Raw genomic sequence first — 17,086 nt, 5'->3', positions numbered from 1 at the left:
GCCAGTGAAGATTCTACTGAGAAAAAAAAATTATTACTTTTTATAATGAGAAAGTCATATTTCTTCAACCCACTGAGCCACCCAGGCACCCCTCATATTTCTTTATCTCTCTGGGTTTGTTTTTTTTTTAAAGACAGTTTCATGATTTAATCCCAGGAGATTAAGTACAACAACACAAGTAAAACAATGACTGTGATTGCTTGATGTATATGAGCTGTTTATTATATTATTACTATTATTCTTTTTTAAAATTTTTTAAAATTTTAAATTAACTTATAATGTATGATTAGCCCCAGGGGTACAGGTCTGTGAATCGCCAGACTTATACATTTCACAGCACTCACCATAGCACATACCTTCCCCAATGTCCATAACCCCACCACCTTCTCCATACCTCCCTCCCCCCAGCAACCCTCAGTTTGTTTCGTGAGATTAAGAGTCTCTTATGGTTTGTCTCCCTTCCAATCCCATCTTGTTTCATTTATTCTTTTCCTACCCCCCCATATTGCATCTCCACTTCCTCATATCAGGGAGATCTTATGATAGTTCTCTTTCTCTGATTGACTTACTTTGTTAAGCATACTACCTTCTAGTTCCATCCACGTGGTCGCAAATAGCAAGATTTCGTTTCTTTTGATGGCTGCATAGTATTCCATTGTAGATATATACCACATCTTCTTTATCCATTCATCTATTGATGGACATCTAGGTTCTTTCCATAGTTTGGCTATTGTGGACATTGCTGCTATAAACATTTGGGTGCACGTGCCCCTTTGGATCACTACATTTGTATCTTTAGGGTAAATACCCAGTAGTGCCATTGCTGGATTGTAGGGTAGCTCTATTTTCAACTTTTTGAGGAACCTCTATGCTATTTTCCAGAGTGGTTGCACCAACTTGCATTCCACCAACAGTGTAGGAGGGTTCCCCTTTCTCCACATCCTCTCCAGCATCTGTCATTTCCTGACTTGTTAATTTTAGCCATTCTGACTGGTGTGAGGTCGTATTTCATTGTGGTTTTGATTTGTATCTCCATGATGCTGAGTGATGTGGAGCACTTTTTCATGTGTCTGTTGGCCATCTGGATGTCTTCTTTGCAGAAATGTCTATTCATGTCTTCTGCCCACTTCTTGATTGGATTATTTGTTCTTTGGGTGTTGAGTTCGATAAGCTCTTTATAGATTTTGGATACTAGCCCTTTATCTGATATGTCGTTTGCAAATATCTTCTCCCATTCTGTCAGTTGTCTTTTGATTTTGTTAACTGTTTCCTTTGCTGTGCAAAAGCTTTTTATTTTGATGAAGTCCCAATGGTTGCCCTTGCTTCCCCTGCCTTTGGCGATGTTCCTAGGAAGTTGCTGCGGCTGAGGTCAAAGAGGTTGTTGCATGTGTTTTCCTCAAGGATTTTGATGGATTCCTTTCTCACACTGAGGTCCTTCATCCATTTTGAGTCTATTTTTGTGTGTGATGTAAGGAAATGGTCCAGTTTCATTTTTCTACATGTGGCTGTCCAATTTTCCCAACACCATTTGTTGAAGAGACTGTCTTTTTTCCATTGGACATTCTTTCCTGCTTTGTCGAAGATTAGTTGACTGTAGAGTTGAGGGTCTATTTCTGGTATCTCTATTCTGTTCCATTGATCTATTTGTCTGTTTTTGTGCCAGTACCATACTGTCTTGATGATGACAGCTTTGTAATAGAGCTTGAAGTCTGGAATTGTGATGCCACCAACTTTGGCTTTCTTTTTCAACGTTCCTCTGACTATTCGAGGTGTTTTTCTGGTTCCATATAAATTTTAGGATTATTTGTTCCATTTCTTTGAAAAAAGTGGATGGGATTTTGATAGGGATTGCATTAAATGTATAGATTGCTTTAGGTAGCATAGACATTTTCGCAATATTTGTTCTTCCAATTCATGAACATGGAACATTTTTCCATTTCTTTGTGTCTTCCTCAATTTCTTTCATGAGTAATAGTTTTCTGAGTATAGATTTTGCCTCTTTGGTTAGGTTTATTCCTAGGTATCTTATGGTTTTGGGTACATTTGTAAATGGGATTGACTCCTTATTATTACTATTATTCTTATCAAGATCATTATTTGGGTATCCGGGTGCACAGAGGAGATGGTTCTAGAAGACAACCAAGATCACCATGACCCAAGAATAAACAGAAATGATGATGATGTCTCCAACTTATTTTTTTAAAAGATTTATTTATTTATTTAAGAGAGAGAGCGGTCTCTCCCACTGAGGTCCTTCAAGGGGAAGAGCAGAGGAAGAGGGGGAGAGAATTTCATGCCAACTCCGGCTGAGCGTGGAGCCCACCTCACAGCTCAAGCTCATAACCCTGAGGTCATGACTTGAGCGGAAATCAAGAGTCTGATGCTTAGCCAAGGGAGCCCGATTTCTCCAACTTATTAAATCATTACATTGTTGGCCTTCCTTGGAGGTTCCAGTGGCTGAGCTCTGAGGCAGGAATACTCAGTCTCTCGCCCAGGGTCTGACCCCAGAGGCCATACTCTTGGCTCTTCCCTTTAAAACCTGAGAGACCCAAGGTCAAGACAGGAGCTCACAAGGGGCAAAGCTCAGGTGGCCACCTCCTTCTGTCGCTACCTGGGGTACAGCTGCCACTCTGTCCCCTATCTAGCACCAGAACTGGGTGCTGAGGCCCACAGTGACCCACTCCAGGGAGCTTGGGGCCCCTTCTCTGTTCTTTACTTCCACAATGGGACTGTCTCCCTGTGTGTGTCTCCGGCTCCACCAGGGGTCAGTGTTGCCCAGTGGTTGGGAGCACACAGTGGGGATGGTGTGGGGACCAGGGCTCAGATCCCAGCTCTGCCACTTACCAACTTGGTCCACAAACGCCTCTCAGCTTCTCTGTGCTTCACTTTTTTCATCTGTACAGTAGGGGAATCTAACAGTTCCTATTTCAGAGGATGTTGAGATTATGCCAGTTAACATTTGTGAGGAAGGAAGCAAGGTGAGAACTATCTGTACAACCTATAGGGAGGTTTATATGTAGGTTCTCCATAACCATAATGTCACTGTATGACCATTACTGGTTTTTGTGGCTTGTTTTTCTCTGATCGCTTTGTGTCTTGAGTCTTTCTGCGTCCACGTGTCCTTTTTTCCTTCACTGGGGTCATGAACTCTGCTGCCTCCTAGGGCCAGCTTCTGGGTGTGGGTCAGCCTGCCCTCAGGGGCCTGGCCACTCAGAGCCGGCTGCTGATGGATAATGTCCGTGGGAATGCAGACACAATGTTGATTTTCAGGAGAAGCTTGAAATCTCCTGGTCCATCAATGCTGGTGGCCAATTAAAAAAAAAAAAATGCCCAGGGGTGATTGGGTGGTTCAGTGGGTTAAGTGTCTGCCTTTGGCTCAGGTCATGATCTCAGGGTCCTGGGATAGAGTCCTACATTGGGCTCCCTACCCACGTGGGAGCCCGCTTCCCCGTCTGGCTCTGCTCTTCACTCCCCTGCTCCAGCTATCTCTCTCTCTCTTTTTTTTTTTTTTTAAGATTTTATTTATTTATTTGACAGAGAGAGATCACAAGTAGGCAGAGAGGCAGGCAGAGAGAGAGGAGGAAGCAGGCTCTCTGGTGAGCAGAGAACCCGATGTGGGACTCGATCCCAGGACCCTGAGATCATGACCTGAGCCAAAGGCAGCAGGCTAACCCACTGAGCCACCCAGGCGCCCCCAGCTATCTCTTTCTCAAATAAGTAAATAAAATCTTTTTTTTTAAAAAATGCCCAGAATCCAGAGCCCAGAATAAACTCACCCATATGTGGTCAACTAATCTTAGACAGGGTGCCAAGAATAGACAAGGAGGAAGGGACAGCCTTTCTAACCAATGGTGTGGGGGAAAATTGGATATCCACATGCAAAGGAATGAAACTGGATCCCTATCTTACATGCCACACAAAAATCAATTCAAAATGGATTAAAGAGAGCCAACTGGGTGGCTCAGGTGGTCAAGCGTCTGCCTTTGGCTCGGGTCATGATCTCAGGACACTGGGACCAAGTCTGGAGTTGAGTTCCCTGCTCAGAGGGGAGTCTGCTTCTCCCTCTCCCTCTGATCCTCCTCTCTGCTTGTGCTCTCTCTTTCTCTCTCTCTCTGTCTCAAATAAATAAATAAAATCTTTTAAAAATGGGTTAAAGATTTAAACAGAAGACCTGAAACTGTCCAACTCCTGGAAGAAAAAAGGGGGGAAAGAATCTTCATGACATTGATCTTGGTAATGATTTCTTGAATATGATACCAAAACACAGGCAACACAAGCCAAAAATAGACAGGTGGAATCATATCAAACTGAAACATTTCTGCCCAGCAAAGGGAATATCCCCAGTGACAGGAAACCTATGGAGTTTGAGCAAACACTGGCAGACCATGCAACTGATAAGGGGTTAATACCCAAACTATATGAGAAACTCCTTCAATTCAATAACAAAAAACAAACAAAAAGCAAAAACAAAACAAGACAAAACAGAATAAAAACCCCAAATAACCTAATATTAAAATGGGCAAAGGTAGGGGTACCTGGATGGCTCAGTTGGTTAAGAGTCTGCCTTCAGCTCCGGTCATGATCCTGGGGTCCTGGGATCTAGTCCTGCATCGGGTTCCCTGTTCAGCAAAGAGTCTGCTTCTCTCTCTCTCTACAGGTCTCCTTGCTTATGTTCTCTCTCTCTCTCTCTCTGTAAAATAAGTATATAAATAAAATATTTTAAAAAAGGACACGAGAACATTATACAAGATGATTATTGTAAAAATGCTCTGAAAAACAAAATGCCCTTAAAATTCTCCAGCAAAAATGGGCAAAGGACAGGAATAGACATTTCTCCAAAGGAGACATAGAAATGACAACCAGGTATACGAAACAATGATCAACATCACTAATCATCAGGGAAATGGAGATCAAAACCACAGGGAGGGGGCACCTGGATCGCTCAGGGGGTTAAGCCTCTGCCTTTGGCTCAGGTCATGATCCCAGCATCGTGGGATCAAGCCCTGCATGGGGCTCTCTGCTCTCTCTCTCTCTCTGCCCACCTCTCTGTCTACTTGTGATCTCTTTCTCTGTCAGATAAATAAATAAAATCTTTAAAAAAAAAACCACACACACACACACAGGGAGATATCACTTCACAATTGTTAGGATGGAAGTTATTAAAGCAAAGACAACAAAAACAGAGATGAGAAGGGTTGGTGAGGATGTGGAGATATTGGAACACCTGTTCACTCTTGGTGGGAACACGAATGGTGTTACTGCTGCGGGATACAGTGTGGTGGTTTCTCAAAAAATTAAAAATAGAATTGTACTGTATAGCCGTATGATCAGCAATCTCATTCTGGTTATTTATTCAAGGGAAGTGAAATCAGAGTCTCCAAGAGACATTTATTTGTGTGTGGAAACAACCCAAGTGTCCACCAACAGATGAATGGATTAGAAAAATAGAGCACATCCACACAACAGAATATTATTCTGCTTTAAAAAAGGAAATCCTGACATATGTCACAACATGGATGGACCTGAGGGATGTTGTACTAAGTGAAATAAGCCAGTCCCAGAAATACTGCACAATTACACTTATATGGGATAGCTAACCACCAACACACACTTGAACAAGACTTTTTTGTTCAAGAATGGATTTCGTATGTTCCTAATAGGAAATAAATTGGCAGCTGAGTTCGCTAAGCTAGGGTGTGAAGTCAAGAATTAGTTTTTGATTGAGTTCTATGTACTGTATTTTCTCACTTGGTGAGTTTCTGATGACCAAGATGAGTGCCATAAGGGTCCTCCAAGATGTTAGTGAGGTTTTTTTTTTTTTTAAGACTTTATTTATTTGAGAGAAAGAGAGTGAGCAAGAGAGAGAGAGAGAGCTCTTGCAAGCATGGGGGAGGGGCAGAAGAAGTGGGAGAAGCAGTTTCCCTGCAGATCAGGGAGTCTTACACAGAACCCAGCATGCTGGGATCAGGACTTGAGCACAAGGCAGATGCTTAACCGACTGAGCCACCCAGGCACCCCCTGAAATTGTTTGTCTCCATTTTGATCTACACAGAAACCTCCTATCTTTGGGTTAGCATCACATTTTGTGAAACACTGTTTCAGATATTTGCAAAGTAATATTAATATTAACAAGAGTGAATACTTACGAAGTACTTCCCATGTGTGCCAGGCTCGGGACTATCTGCTTTATAGGTATGAACTGAATGAAGTTTCTCAGTATTCTGTGAGATAAGTAATATGGTTGTCCCCATTTCACAGATAAAAAAGAGAGGCTCAGAGAGACTTGGTAATGTCCCCAAGGTCATTTGGCTAGTGAATGCAGAGCCAGGATTTGAACCCTGACAGGCTGGGCTCCAGAGTCTGTCTCTTAATCAGTGTAAAATCAGTTTGGAAGTTGTTTCTGTTACTGTAAATCAGTTGTTAGTAAGGGCATTAATTCTTCCCTCCCAGAGGGCATTTGTTCACTCAGTGAATATTTATTGACTACCTACCGTGTTCCAGGCATTCATTTCTCTTGGCCCTGGCCATACAATGGCAAACTTGGCCAGGAAGTTTTGTTCTCATGGAGGAGCTTTCGTTCCGGTGGAGGAGACAGACACCAGGAACAAGTGAATCACTAAAGCGTCATGTGATTTTATGGTGGATAAAATAATGCCCATCAGCAAAGAGGTCTTGTGAATATGTGAGCTTACTTGGGGACTTTGCAGATGTAATTAAAGATCTTGAGATGGGGTGATTAACCCAGATTACACAAAGGCTCTTCTTTTTTTTTTTTAAGATTTTATTTATTTGACAGACAGAGGTCACAAGTAGGCAGAGAGGCAGGCAGAGAGAGAGGAGGAAGCAGGCTCCCTGCTGAGCAGAGAGCCTGATGCGGGGCTTGATCCCAGGACCCTGGGATCATGACCTGAGCCGAAGGCAGAGGCTTTAACCCACTGAGCCAACCAGGCGCCCCCACAAAGGCTCTTCTAAGAGACAGGCAAGGGCATCAGAGTTAGACAAGGCAATGTGACAGTGGAAGCAGAGGTCAGAGTGATGCATTGCTAGCTCTGAGTATGGAGGAAGGGACCACCAGCCAAGGAACGCAGGTGCCTCTAGAAGCTACAAAAAGCAAGGAAGTGGGTTCTCCCCTAGAGCCTCCAGAAGGAGTCAGTCCAATGAGATTGCCTTATGACTTCTGGCCTTCTGAACTATAAGAGATTGAATCTGGGTTGTGTTGAGCCACTAAATTTGTGATATTTTCTTACAGCAGCAATATGAAATTGATATATATTTATAAAACCAAAAATAAGTTTTATACTGATAATTAGGGTATATATACTGATAGTAAGGGTAGAAGAATGGAGCCACTAGAGTGGAGCTAGACAGGGAGCCATCAGGGAAGGATCCTCTGGGGAGGGGACATTTAAGAAGAAACCTGAATAACGACAGAGACAAGTAGATATGTGGGCAAAGAGCATTCTGGGTAGAAACAGCAGCAAGTGCAAAGATCCTGAGGTGGGAACATGCTTTACATATTTAAGACACAGCAAGGAGGCAGGTACTGCTGGAGTGAGCAAGGTGGAGAAGGAGGAAGATGAAGTCAAAGCAAGAATAAGAAGGGAGAGATCATGAGTGGGCCTTTGGGTCAAGGTGAAAATTCTAGCTTCTACTCTGAGTGTGATCACAAGATTTTAGGACCAAGTTTGCATGTTAAATAATTTTCTCATATAGCTAAGGGTCATTGTAGATCAGCCCAGCCAAGGATCTGTTTCTAGAGCTTTTTTTTTTTTTTTTCTGCTCCCACTCCCCCATCTCCACAACCAGTTTACAAAGTGCTTTGGCAAGGACTCCTGGGTGGCTCAGTCATTAAGCATCTGCCCTCCTCTCAGGTCATGAGCCCAGGGTCCTGGGATCGAGTCCCACATTGGGCTCCTCGCTTGGCGGGGAGCCTGCTTCCCCCTCTCTCTCTGCCTGCACACTCCCCCTGCTTGTGCTCTCTCTGTCTCTGACAAATAAATAAAATCTTAAAAAAAAAAAAAAGTTCTCCTGGCAGTTTCCACTTAAGATCACTTGAGCACTTAAGCCTTGATCCCATTTGATTTGATTCCTATTTTCTCCAAATCAGCCCTAACCATTGAAAATCTAACATGAGGCAAATACGTAATTTAAAATTTTCTAGTAGCCACACTAAAGAAGAGTGGGAAGCAAGTAAAAATTTAATTTTAGAGATATTTTATTTTATCCCAACATATCCAAATAATGATCATTCCAACATGTAATCAGTATACATTAATAATAAGATAGCTTACATTCCCTTTATACCAAGTCTACAAAACCTAGCAAATATTCTACACCTACAGTGGTATCCCCACCCAAACACTAAATCTTCATCGGACATAACTGATCTCTATGCAGCCTATGAAACTTCAACTTGGAAAAGCAGATTCATGTACCCAGATTGTCCCGAATGTACTTAAAACCTTTCCAGTAACTGAAGCGAGATCCAGTATTTACATTTAAATTAGTTAAAACTGAATAGAAGTTAAAAGCTGGTTCCTCAACCACATCCTGTTTCAAGGGCTCGGGAACCATTGGTTAAGTGTCTGCCTTCGGCTCAGCCACAATGGCTGGTGGCTGTTGTATTGGGTGAAGCAGATCTGAGTCCACCAGGCAGGAAATGTCTCAGTCACTTCTGGGGTTCCCTATCCTGCTCTGCAAAGTGGTGACAGAGAACTCAGCTTGGCTGGTGCTAGAAACATGGAGGAAAGTCCAGGCCTTTGGTCCAGGGGGGCGCCATCTTAATTTCTGCCCCTTGGATGTTTGCTGAGGTCCTTCCCAAACCCTGTTGCTGCAGAAGGGACAGGAGGGCCAGGAGGTGCCTCCCATGGTGGTCCCTGCCATCCTCCCATCGTACATATGGTCAGGGTACATTTTCTGTCGCTGCCCAGGCTAGGGTAAGCTACCACTCTCTCTCTCTCCAGTAAAACCCTCTCCCTCCATTCTCCCCCGTTCCATGCAGACCCTAGGACTGGCCCGGTCGGTTCTGGCCTCTCCCTTGCCTGGGACAGGAATAGGCAAGGGAGATGCTCCCATGAGCCTTTGTGAGGTTTTCCCTACTGAATCTCCCATTGCTTCTCATTTTGTTTTTTTTGTTTTGTTTTGTTTTTAAGATTTTATTTATTTACTTGACAGAGAGAGAGAGTGGGAGAGCACAAGCTGGGGGAGCGGCAGGCAGAGAGAGAGAGAGAGGGAGAAGCAGACACACACACACATACACACACACCTCCCCCACTGAGCAAGGATGCATGGCTTTGGATCCTAGGATCAAGACCTGAGCCGAAGGCAGACACTTAACCAATGGAGCCACCCAGGTACTCCTCCCTGTGTGCTCTTTTTTTTTTTAATTAATTAATTTGACAGACAGAGATCACAAGTAGGCAGAGAGGCAGGCAGGGAGAGAGGAGGAAGCAGGCTCCCCGCTGAGCAGAGAGCCCGATGTGGGGCTCAATCCCAGAACCCTGGGATTGATGACCTGAGCCGAAGGCAGGGGCTTTAACCCACTGAGCCACTCAGGTGCCCCTTCTTGTGCTCTTAATAAAGGAGGAAAACACTTCACTTCTCTTCAGGTAATATAATCTGCCCCAATGTAGATTTAGTTATTAAATGAGACAGGGCTTGGGGCCACGTCCCTCTGGGAATAGACAGAAGCAGGCACGAGTAGGAGTGAAGAGGGTCTGGAGAGGGAGAGGGGAGGCGAAGCAGGTGACCTGCTAGGTCTGAATTATGTTTCTGAGAAGGTGCTGCCTGGGGGGCCTGCAGGTGAGCGGAGAACCAGAGGGGACTCGTGAATGGGGTGCCGCTTGTGCAGAATGGGTTCTGGGCCTAGGATGGATCACGCTGGGGGAAATTCACACTCCCTTTTGTCTACTTTTTTTTTTTTAAGGTTTAATTATTTAATTAATTAATTTGTCAGAGAGAGAGAGCATAAGCAGGTAGCGTGGCAGGCAGAGGCAGAGAGAGCAGCAGGCTCCCCGCTGAGCAGAGAGTCCGATGCAGAGCTCAATCCCAGGACCCTGGGATCATGACCTGAGCTGAAGGCAGACGCTTAACCGACTGAGTCACCCAGGTATCCCTTGTCTACAAGGGATCGAGCCCCACATGGGGCTCTCTGCTCAGCAGGAAGCCTGCTTCCCCCCACCCTCTGCCTGCCTCTCTGCCTACTTGTGATCTCTGTCTGTCAAATAAATAAAATCTTAAAAAAAAAATGACTTCCAGAATGCGAGATAATTTCTCTGTCTGTGTCCCAATCTGTCTGTCTCCGTCTCATTTTCAGTCTCCGGCTCTCTTGTCTCTGTCCCTCTCTGCCTTTATCTCTTCGCCCTGTTCTCTCTCCTTGTCTCTGTTCCTCTCCCTCTCATCAGCTCTGTGACCATTTCTCTCTCTGTTCATCTCTGTCTCCCCTTGTCTCTATGTCCACCCTCCCCCAACCCCAGCCTGAGTTCTGAGCCAGGGAGCCCGGTTCCCTGGCCCACACTCCAAACCATTCCCACCTGCCAGGCCAGAAGCATCTCCACGGCGTAACTCTCCCACAGCTCTGTCCTGGGCCCATACCCTAATAAGAGGATCACTTCTGTTTTACCTCGGACAGTACAGGGCATAGGAGAGACCATGAAACAGGGACAGAGAGGCGTGACGTCTACTTTCTTCTCTTTTCTTTCAGCTGCCCAGCCCTGGGCCCCAGCACTGGCCCCAACCTGCCTCCTGCCGCTGTCCAGACTTAGTCACGTCTGGGCGGCTGGGAGACCTGAGCCCACCCTGAACCCCTGCCCCTCCTCCATGCCTCATCTGTCCTTGTGATTAGAGCTGCTGGTCCCAGGACCAGGGCAGGGTTGGGGGGCGGGTGTCCATGTGTCACCAGGAGACTGAACGCAGGCAGATAAACGGAGACAGAGCTAGAGAACCAGACAGCCACTAAGAGAGCTACAAAGAGAGACAGAGTCAGAAAGAGACGAGGCCAGAGAGAGGCAGAGAGAAGCACAGACATTCATGCTTCATCATCACAGTCATCTGTCGCCCAACCCCTCATCAAGTCATCCACACCTGCTCCTTAGGTGATCTCACCCAACCCCATGGCTCTAAACACCACCTCTCCTCTATGACTCCCCACCACTTCTCAGTAGCGCTGACCTCTGTCTGCACCTCTGCTTGCCCATGCGTCCAACCACTTGGCTCCCAACAGGCATCCCCAGCTCAGCCCTTGCCCCCACATCTCCTTGCCTGCCTCCACAAAGGGTGCCACAAATGGTCAGGCCAAGCCTTGCCTCCCCCCGCGCCCCCACTACTTGCCACCCCTTGGTGAGTATGTTGGCTCTTCTCCCTGGACCACAGCATTGTCTACCTGGGCTGCTCTCCCTCCGACCTCTGTGTTAGTCTCTGCTCCCTTCTCCCCCTCCAGTCATTCTCCACACAAGATTCTCTTAAAAGTAAATAAGATCATATTACTCCCTCTACCCCTATGCTTAAAATCTATTGCACTTAAATAAACCCAAACTTCTTCCCCAGCACAAAACCCTGCACAGTCTGTCTTGTTCCTTCTCCTTATTCTGCCTTGCACTCACCAAGTTCTCGCTTTTTCCTTCAAGGCTCATGGGGCATGGTGGCTGTCAGCCTAAATGTCTCCTCCTCTGACTCCCCAGCCACCACCTTGTCTGCAGAAAGCCCACTGTTCCAGTCAATCTACCATCACCTGTGTTCTCTTCACACAGGTGACTATCAGATATTTCCTTTCAGTTTTTCTTTTTTTTAATATTTTATTTGACAGAGGCAGTGACATCACAAGTAGGCAGAGAGGCAGGCAGGGCGGGGTGGGGGGCAGGAAGCAGGCTCCCCGCTGAGCAGAGAGCCCCGTGCTATGAAGGGCTCCATCCCTGGACTCTGAGATCATGACCTGAGCAGAAGGCAGAGGCTTAATCCTCTGAGCCACCCAGGCACCCCCTTTCAGTTTTTCTGTTTGTCTGTCTCCCCTACTGGGATGTGAGCTCCATGAGCCCTGGAATTTGCTGGTTTCTTCCTGCATCTCAAGTGCAGACAGCAGAGCTTGGAGCATGGCAGGTGCGTACTTGCTTTTTTCTGAGCAAGGGTTTCATCGTGCTCCCACTTACTGGGCTCCTACTACATGCCTGACACTGCGCCAAGGCTCTTTCCCTGCATTCTCTTTTTGGATAGGTATTTTTGGAGTGAGGAACAATAGTTCCCTGGTTTTACGGATGGGAAAAGGTAGGCTCAGAGAGAGGCAGTCACCCCAAGTTTCCAAAGGTAGGAAACTTGAGAGAGCAGGTACCCCAAAGGTACCCCACTAGGGTAGGCCCCTAGTCTCTCTGTTTCTCTGAACGTCTCTGTCCATGACTCTGGCTTTCAGTTTGTCTCTGAACCCAGGAAGGTTTGCTGGGGAAGCATAGTAGGGAGACAGAGGGAAAGAGGGAGAACGAGAAAGATTTAATAGAGAGAAAATAAGAGAACACAAGAGAGAGAAAATGAAAGACAACAAGAGAGAATAAGAACACAAGATGATGAGAGAGGGAGAACCAAGAAACAAGTGGGACCAGGATGCCCCCGCTGGGTCACTGCTCCCAGCACCTCTGCACACCACCACCACCACCCCCCCCCCCCACCGCCAGCTAGTAGCCTGGCACTAGGGCTGAGCTGGAACTGTGCAGCACCTGACCCCAGGAATGTGTCCCCGGGGGTAGGCCGGCCCAGCTGCGAATGCTTATAAGTCCCACAGGGGCCCCTGCAGGAAGCAGCCAGTGGGAGTGCAGCCCAGCGCAGGATCCCGGAGCCCAGAGGCAGCCAGGTGAGCATCCCTGTGGTCTCCGCGCCCCCCCACCCCCCTAAGAGCACAGTCTCCCCACAACTCCACACCACTGTGAATTTTAGCCTCAGGACCCTGTGTCTCCCAGTCTCCTCTCCAAGAGGTCTCTATTTAATTAGGAGTTTCTACCTTTCTCTCTCTGGCTCCCCTGGTCTCTCTGTTTCTCTGAACGTCTCTGTCCATGACTCTGGCTCTCAGTCTGTCTCTGATTATCTCTTGAAATGCTGTCTCTGTCCTCTCCATGCTCCTACTCTCTCAGTTTAGAAACAGAAAGACACTTCCTCCTTCCCTTCCTCTCCACCTAATTCTCTCTCCTTCCACTTCTCTCTCCCTCTCCATTTATCTCTCACTCTCTAAGTCTCTCTAGGTTCTGGGGCTCTGAGCCAAGATCTCAGACCTACCATGTGTGTGTTGGGAGGCAGGGGTGGTGTAGGGGTCCTAGTCTGACCATAATATTCTAGGGGGCAGAAAAAGAGGGAGACAGAGACAGAGGGAGAGATTTGAGCTGTAGGTCTCCCCAGACTCATCAGAAACTGACCGTCTTGTGCAGGTGCCGAGGTCATGACCACAGCAGGAAACCCCTGGGGCTGTTTCCTGGGGTACCTCATCCTTGGTGTCACAGGTATCTGAGTGTGTATGTGTGTGTCTGTCAGTGCCTAGGGGCACAGGGTTTGTCCCTGTGCAGGTATGACTCAGTGTCCTCCTCTGTGTGACTAAAGCTGCCTGTGTGACTGCCGCATGACCATGCTCTCTGGTTAAACACGTGTGATTCCTTGTATCATAGGGAGTTTGTGTGTGTGCTGCTGGTGCACTGTTTGTGTGTGGCTTTGCACACCTCTTTGTGCGACACAGAGTGCTGAGCTCTGTGGTTGAACCAGTGAAAGGCGGTGCATTAGGGACGGAGGATTCGGAGTGTCTGTGCCTGAGAAGATCCCGTGGAGTGACAAAGGCGGCAGACGCTGCTGTAAGGACAGGGGAAGCCCAGGGGGCCGCGAACAGGGAGGCTGTGCTTCTGGATGTGTCACCCATTGCGGGGAATCCGTGCCTACTTTTTTGAGCCTCTGTTCCAGGGATCCCCGGGGACCCACGTCAAGGACGGCGTGATGGGGTTTCTTTGGGAACTGGCTTGTTGCTGGTGCGACTGCGGGGCGGGACTCAGGGTCACAGAGAGCGACACTGCTTGCTTGAGCGTCTGGCTGCGTCACCCTTGTCTCTGCACCCTGTTTGAGGGTTTGAGTCCCCTGTTCTGGGGGACCGTGGCCCGGGTAGTGCACGAGCCTGGCGTGTTTGGGGCGGGGGGGGGTTGGCGCGCGCGCGGGGAGGGAGGGAGAGAAAGACGGACAAAGGTAGCAAATGGGTCTCGGAGGTGGGCGTGACTGGCTCAAAGCTGCAACACCCCTCTCGACGAGAGACCCCTCTCCTCTGCTCTGATGTCTTCCGGACTCCCAGCCCACCACAAGAAACGTCATCTGGTCCATAAAAGCCCTGCGCCAGGACCCCACCTCCTGCTCTTACCCTAGCATTCCTGACTCCGCCCCTAGGAGCCAGACTCTGCCCTTAGGGTCCCTGACTGCACTCATGAGACCCTGATCACGCCTTGGCACCATAGCAGCCCCCGAAGTACTGGTCACGCCCCCTCACCGAGACCTCCCCCACCCCCGCCCTCAGGACCCTAGGCCTGTTTTTTGAGCCTGCCCCCCCCTCCCCAACCTGGCCCACGCCCCTGCAGCGATCCCTGCCCTTAGGAGCCCTAGTTCCATCCTGAGACCATCCCCAGTCCTGCCCACACCCTCAAAGCCCTAACCACGTCCCTAGCCCATGGCCACGCCCCCAGGAGCCTTGGTCCCACCCTGAGCCCGCCCCTAGCCCTCGTCCGCCCTCAGGATCCTTGGCCTCGGGTGGCGGCGGCCACATCATCAACGGCGAAGACTGCAGCCCACACTCGCAGCCCTGGCAGGCGGCACTGTTCACGGAAGACGAATTCTTCTGCGGGGGTGTTCTGGTGCATCCGCAATGGGTGCTGTCGGCGGCACACTGTTTCCAGGAGTGAGTGCGGAGCGGGGTGGGGTTGGGGGGATGACCCGACCGGGCCGTAGTGTCGCTGAGGGGAGGGTCCTAATATCAGGCTCGGCCTCCGTGCTAAGAGCCGAAACGTCTGCGAAGCGAGGCTCTGCTCGGGAAGTGGGGGAAAGAGTCAACCCAGGGTCGAAATCCCATCTCAGCTGCTGAGTCACTAGTGAATTAAGACAAGTTCTTATGGCTGGATTATTGATTGTATGAATGACGGTTTGAGATCATGGCTGGCTATCTCTTAGCGTCGTGCTTAACAAGGAGGATGAGGTTGGGGTCGGTGGGTGGAGTTGGGGTTGTGCTTGAGCGTGGCCATGGAGATAACGGTGTAGTTGCCACAAAATTAACCGGTCGCCCGTGTCCCTCAGCTCCTACACAATCGGGCTGGGACTGCACAGTCTCGAGGCCAACGAAGAGCCAGGCAGCCGGATGGTGGAGGCCAACTTCTCCATACAGCACCCAGAGTACAACAAACCCTTTATCGCCAACGACCTCATGCTCATCAAGTTGAAAGAGTCGGTGTCCGGGTCTGACACCATCCAGAACATCAGCATCGCCTCCCAGTGCCCGACTGCTGGGGATTCTTGCCTCGTTTCTGGCTGGGGTCAGCTGGTGAATGGTGAGCTCCTGAGCGTGCGTTTGCCGCCCTCCCTGAAGGGTTCTCCTCCCAGCAGGAGGGGGCTGACCCAGAGCTCTGCGTCGCAGGCAGGCAGCCCCAAGTGCTCCAGTGCGTGAATATCTCGGTGGTGCCGGAGGAGATCTGCAGTGCCTTCTACGCCCCCGTCTACCACCATAGCATGTTCTGCGCAGGCGGAGGACAGGACCGAAAGGACTCCTGCAACGTGAGAGATGGGGGAGGGGAGGAGAGGGAAGGGGGCAATGGAGAAGGGAGGGAGGGGCACGCAGGGAGAAACCCACCCCGGGAGACAGAGGGATGGAGAAAGAGTAATAGACATGAGCTCAGGCGCACACAGAGATACACCTCAGGGAGAAACAGAGATAGACTCAGAAATGAAACGCAAAGAGAAGTAGGGGGAGGGAAACAGTATACCAGAGATGCAGAGAGGCACAGAGACTTTGGGAGTCAGAGACCGAGAAACAAGCCATAGGGGGAGATAAAACAAACAAACAAAAAAGAGTGAGAGACAGAATAACAACAAATGCAGGAGAATCAAGCAGCCGTTGAACCTCAGGGAGCAGAATACCATGTAGTCAGGCACTGGAAGGGGCCTTGAAGGTGTACATCACTGTCTTTTATTTCCCTCTTTGTCTCTTGGTGTCTTTGGGTTCCTTTCTGGTTTCAATGTGTCTCCATGTCTCTGTGTTTTGGATTCTCTCTTTCTTCCTCTCTCCAAAACCAGGGTGACTCTGGGGGCCCCTTGGTCTGCAACGGGTCCCTGCAGGGCCTCGTGTCCTTTGGACAAGCCCAGTGTGGCCTACCCTACGTGCCAGGCGTCTACACCAACCTCTGCAAGTTCACTGACTGGATACAGAAAACCATCCAGGACAGTTAACTCCTGGGACTTGGACCCAAGAAACCGAGCCCCCAGTATATGTTGCGGAAGGGATTCAGAACCCTGGGTGTCCAGTGCTTTCCTGCCTGAGACCCAGGAGTCTACACTCCCAACTCCCTACTCCCTTAGCCCCAAGAATCCAGTCCCACCAAGAATCTTTTCCTGTACACAGTGCCCCCTAGTGGCACAATGTTGACCCAGCCTTACCAGTGGCAGAGGGGGTTGGTTTTTCATCTTTTTTGTCCTCTTCTCTTAAGCCCAGAAATAAAAATTTAAAAGAATCTCGGGCTCTGTTTGAACTGTCCTCCTTGCTTCCAATCCTATTCAAAGAATTCCAACAAATAACTTTTCCTTCTTGGGAACCAGGAGAGCCACTGGATTCCCAAGGGAGGAGATATGCTTGAGAGGTTAAGAGAAACTGATTCTGTGGATGTCCAATTTCAAAAAAGCCAAGTCAGCAAATGGCCAGTTAATGAGATTTTCTTGCTTAGTTGTTGTTGTTTTTTTTTAACTTTGGTTAATCTGTTTTGTTTTTGTCTTCTTAAACGCATTCGAAGAACTTTTCATTTGAATCTGCCTCAGAATCCTCCTGCTGTAACTGGGGCATGATGGGAAGGATCACGGAGAGATATAGAGACTGAGGGCAGAG

General features: G+C 48.4%; 1 protein-coding gene across 2 annotated transcripts; it reads left to right on the top strand.

The window, feature by feature from the left end:
• The first annotated feature begins 12,802 nt into the window (after positions 1-12,802).
• Positions 12,803-17,086, top strand: KLK4 (kallikrein related peptidase 4). 2 transcript variants are annotated; one of them, XM_032326299.1, is made up of 6 exons: positions 12,803-12,835; positions 13,404-13,475; positions 14,737-14,899; positions 15,292-15,542; positions 15,629-15,765; positions 16,285-17,086. In XM_032326299.1, exons 2-6 carry the CDS (start codon positions 13,415-13,417, stop codon positions 16,435-16,437), a joined length of 765 nt encoding a protein of 254 aa, XP_032182190.1. In that variant the 5' UTR covers positions 12,803-12,835; positions 13,404-13,414; the 3' UTR covers positions 16,438-17,086. The 2 variants fall into 2 exon arrangements, with proteins under 2 accessions (XP_032182190.1, XP_032182189.1); XM_032326298.1 differs by lacking the exon at positions 16,285-17,086 and having other exon boundaries at positions 15,629-16,239.

This window comes from Mustela erminea, chromosome 19 (genome assembly GCF_009829155.1).
Source record: "Mustela erminea isolate mMusErm1 chromosome 19, mMusErm1.Pri, whole genome shotgun sequence".
Lineage (NCBI taxonomy): Eukaryota > Metazoa > Chordata > Mammalia > Carnivora > Mustelidae > Mustela > Mustela erminea.
Note: the sequence above shows the minus strand (reverse complement) of the source record. Positions and strands in the feature narration are given on the sequence as shown.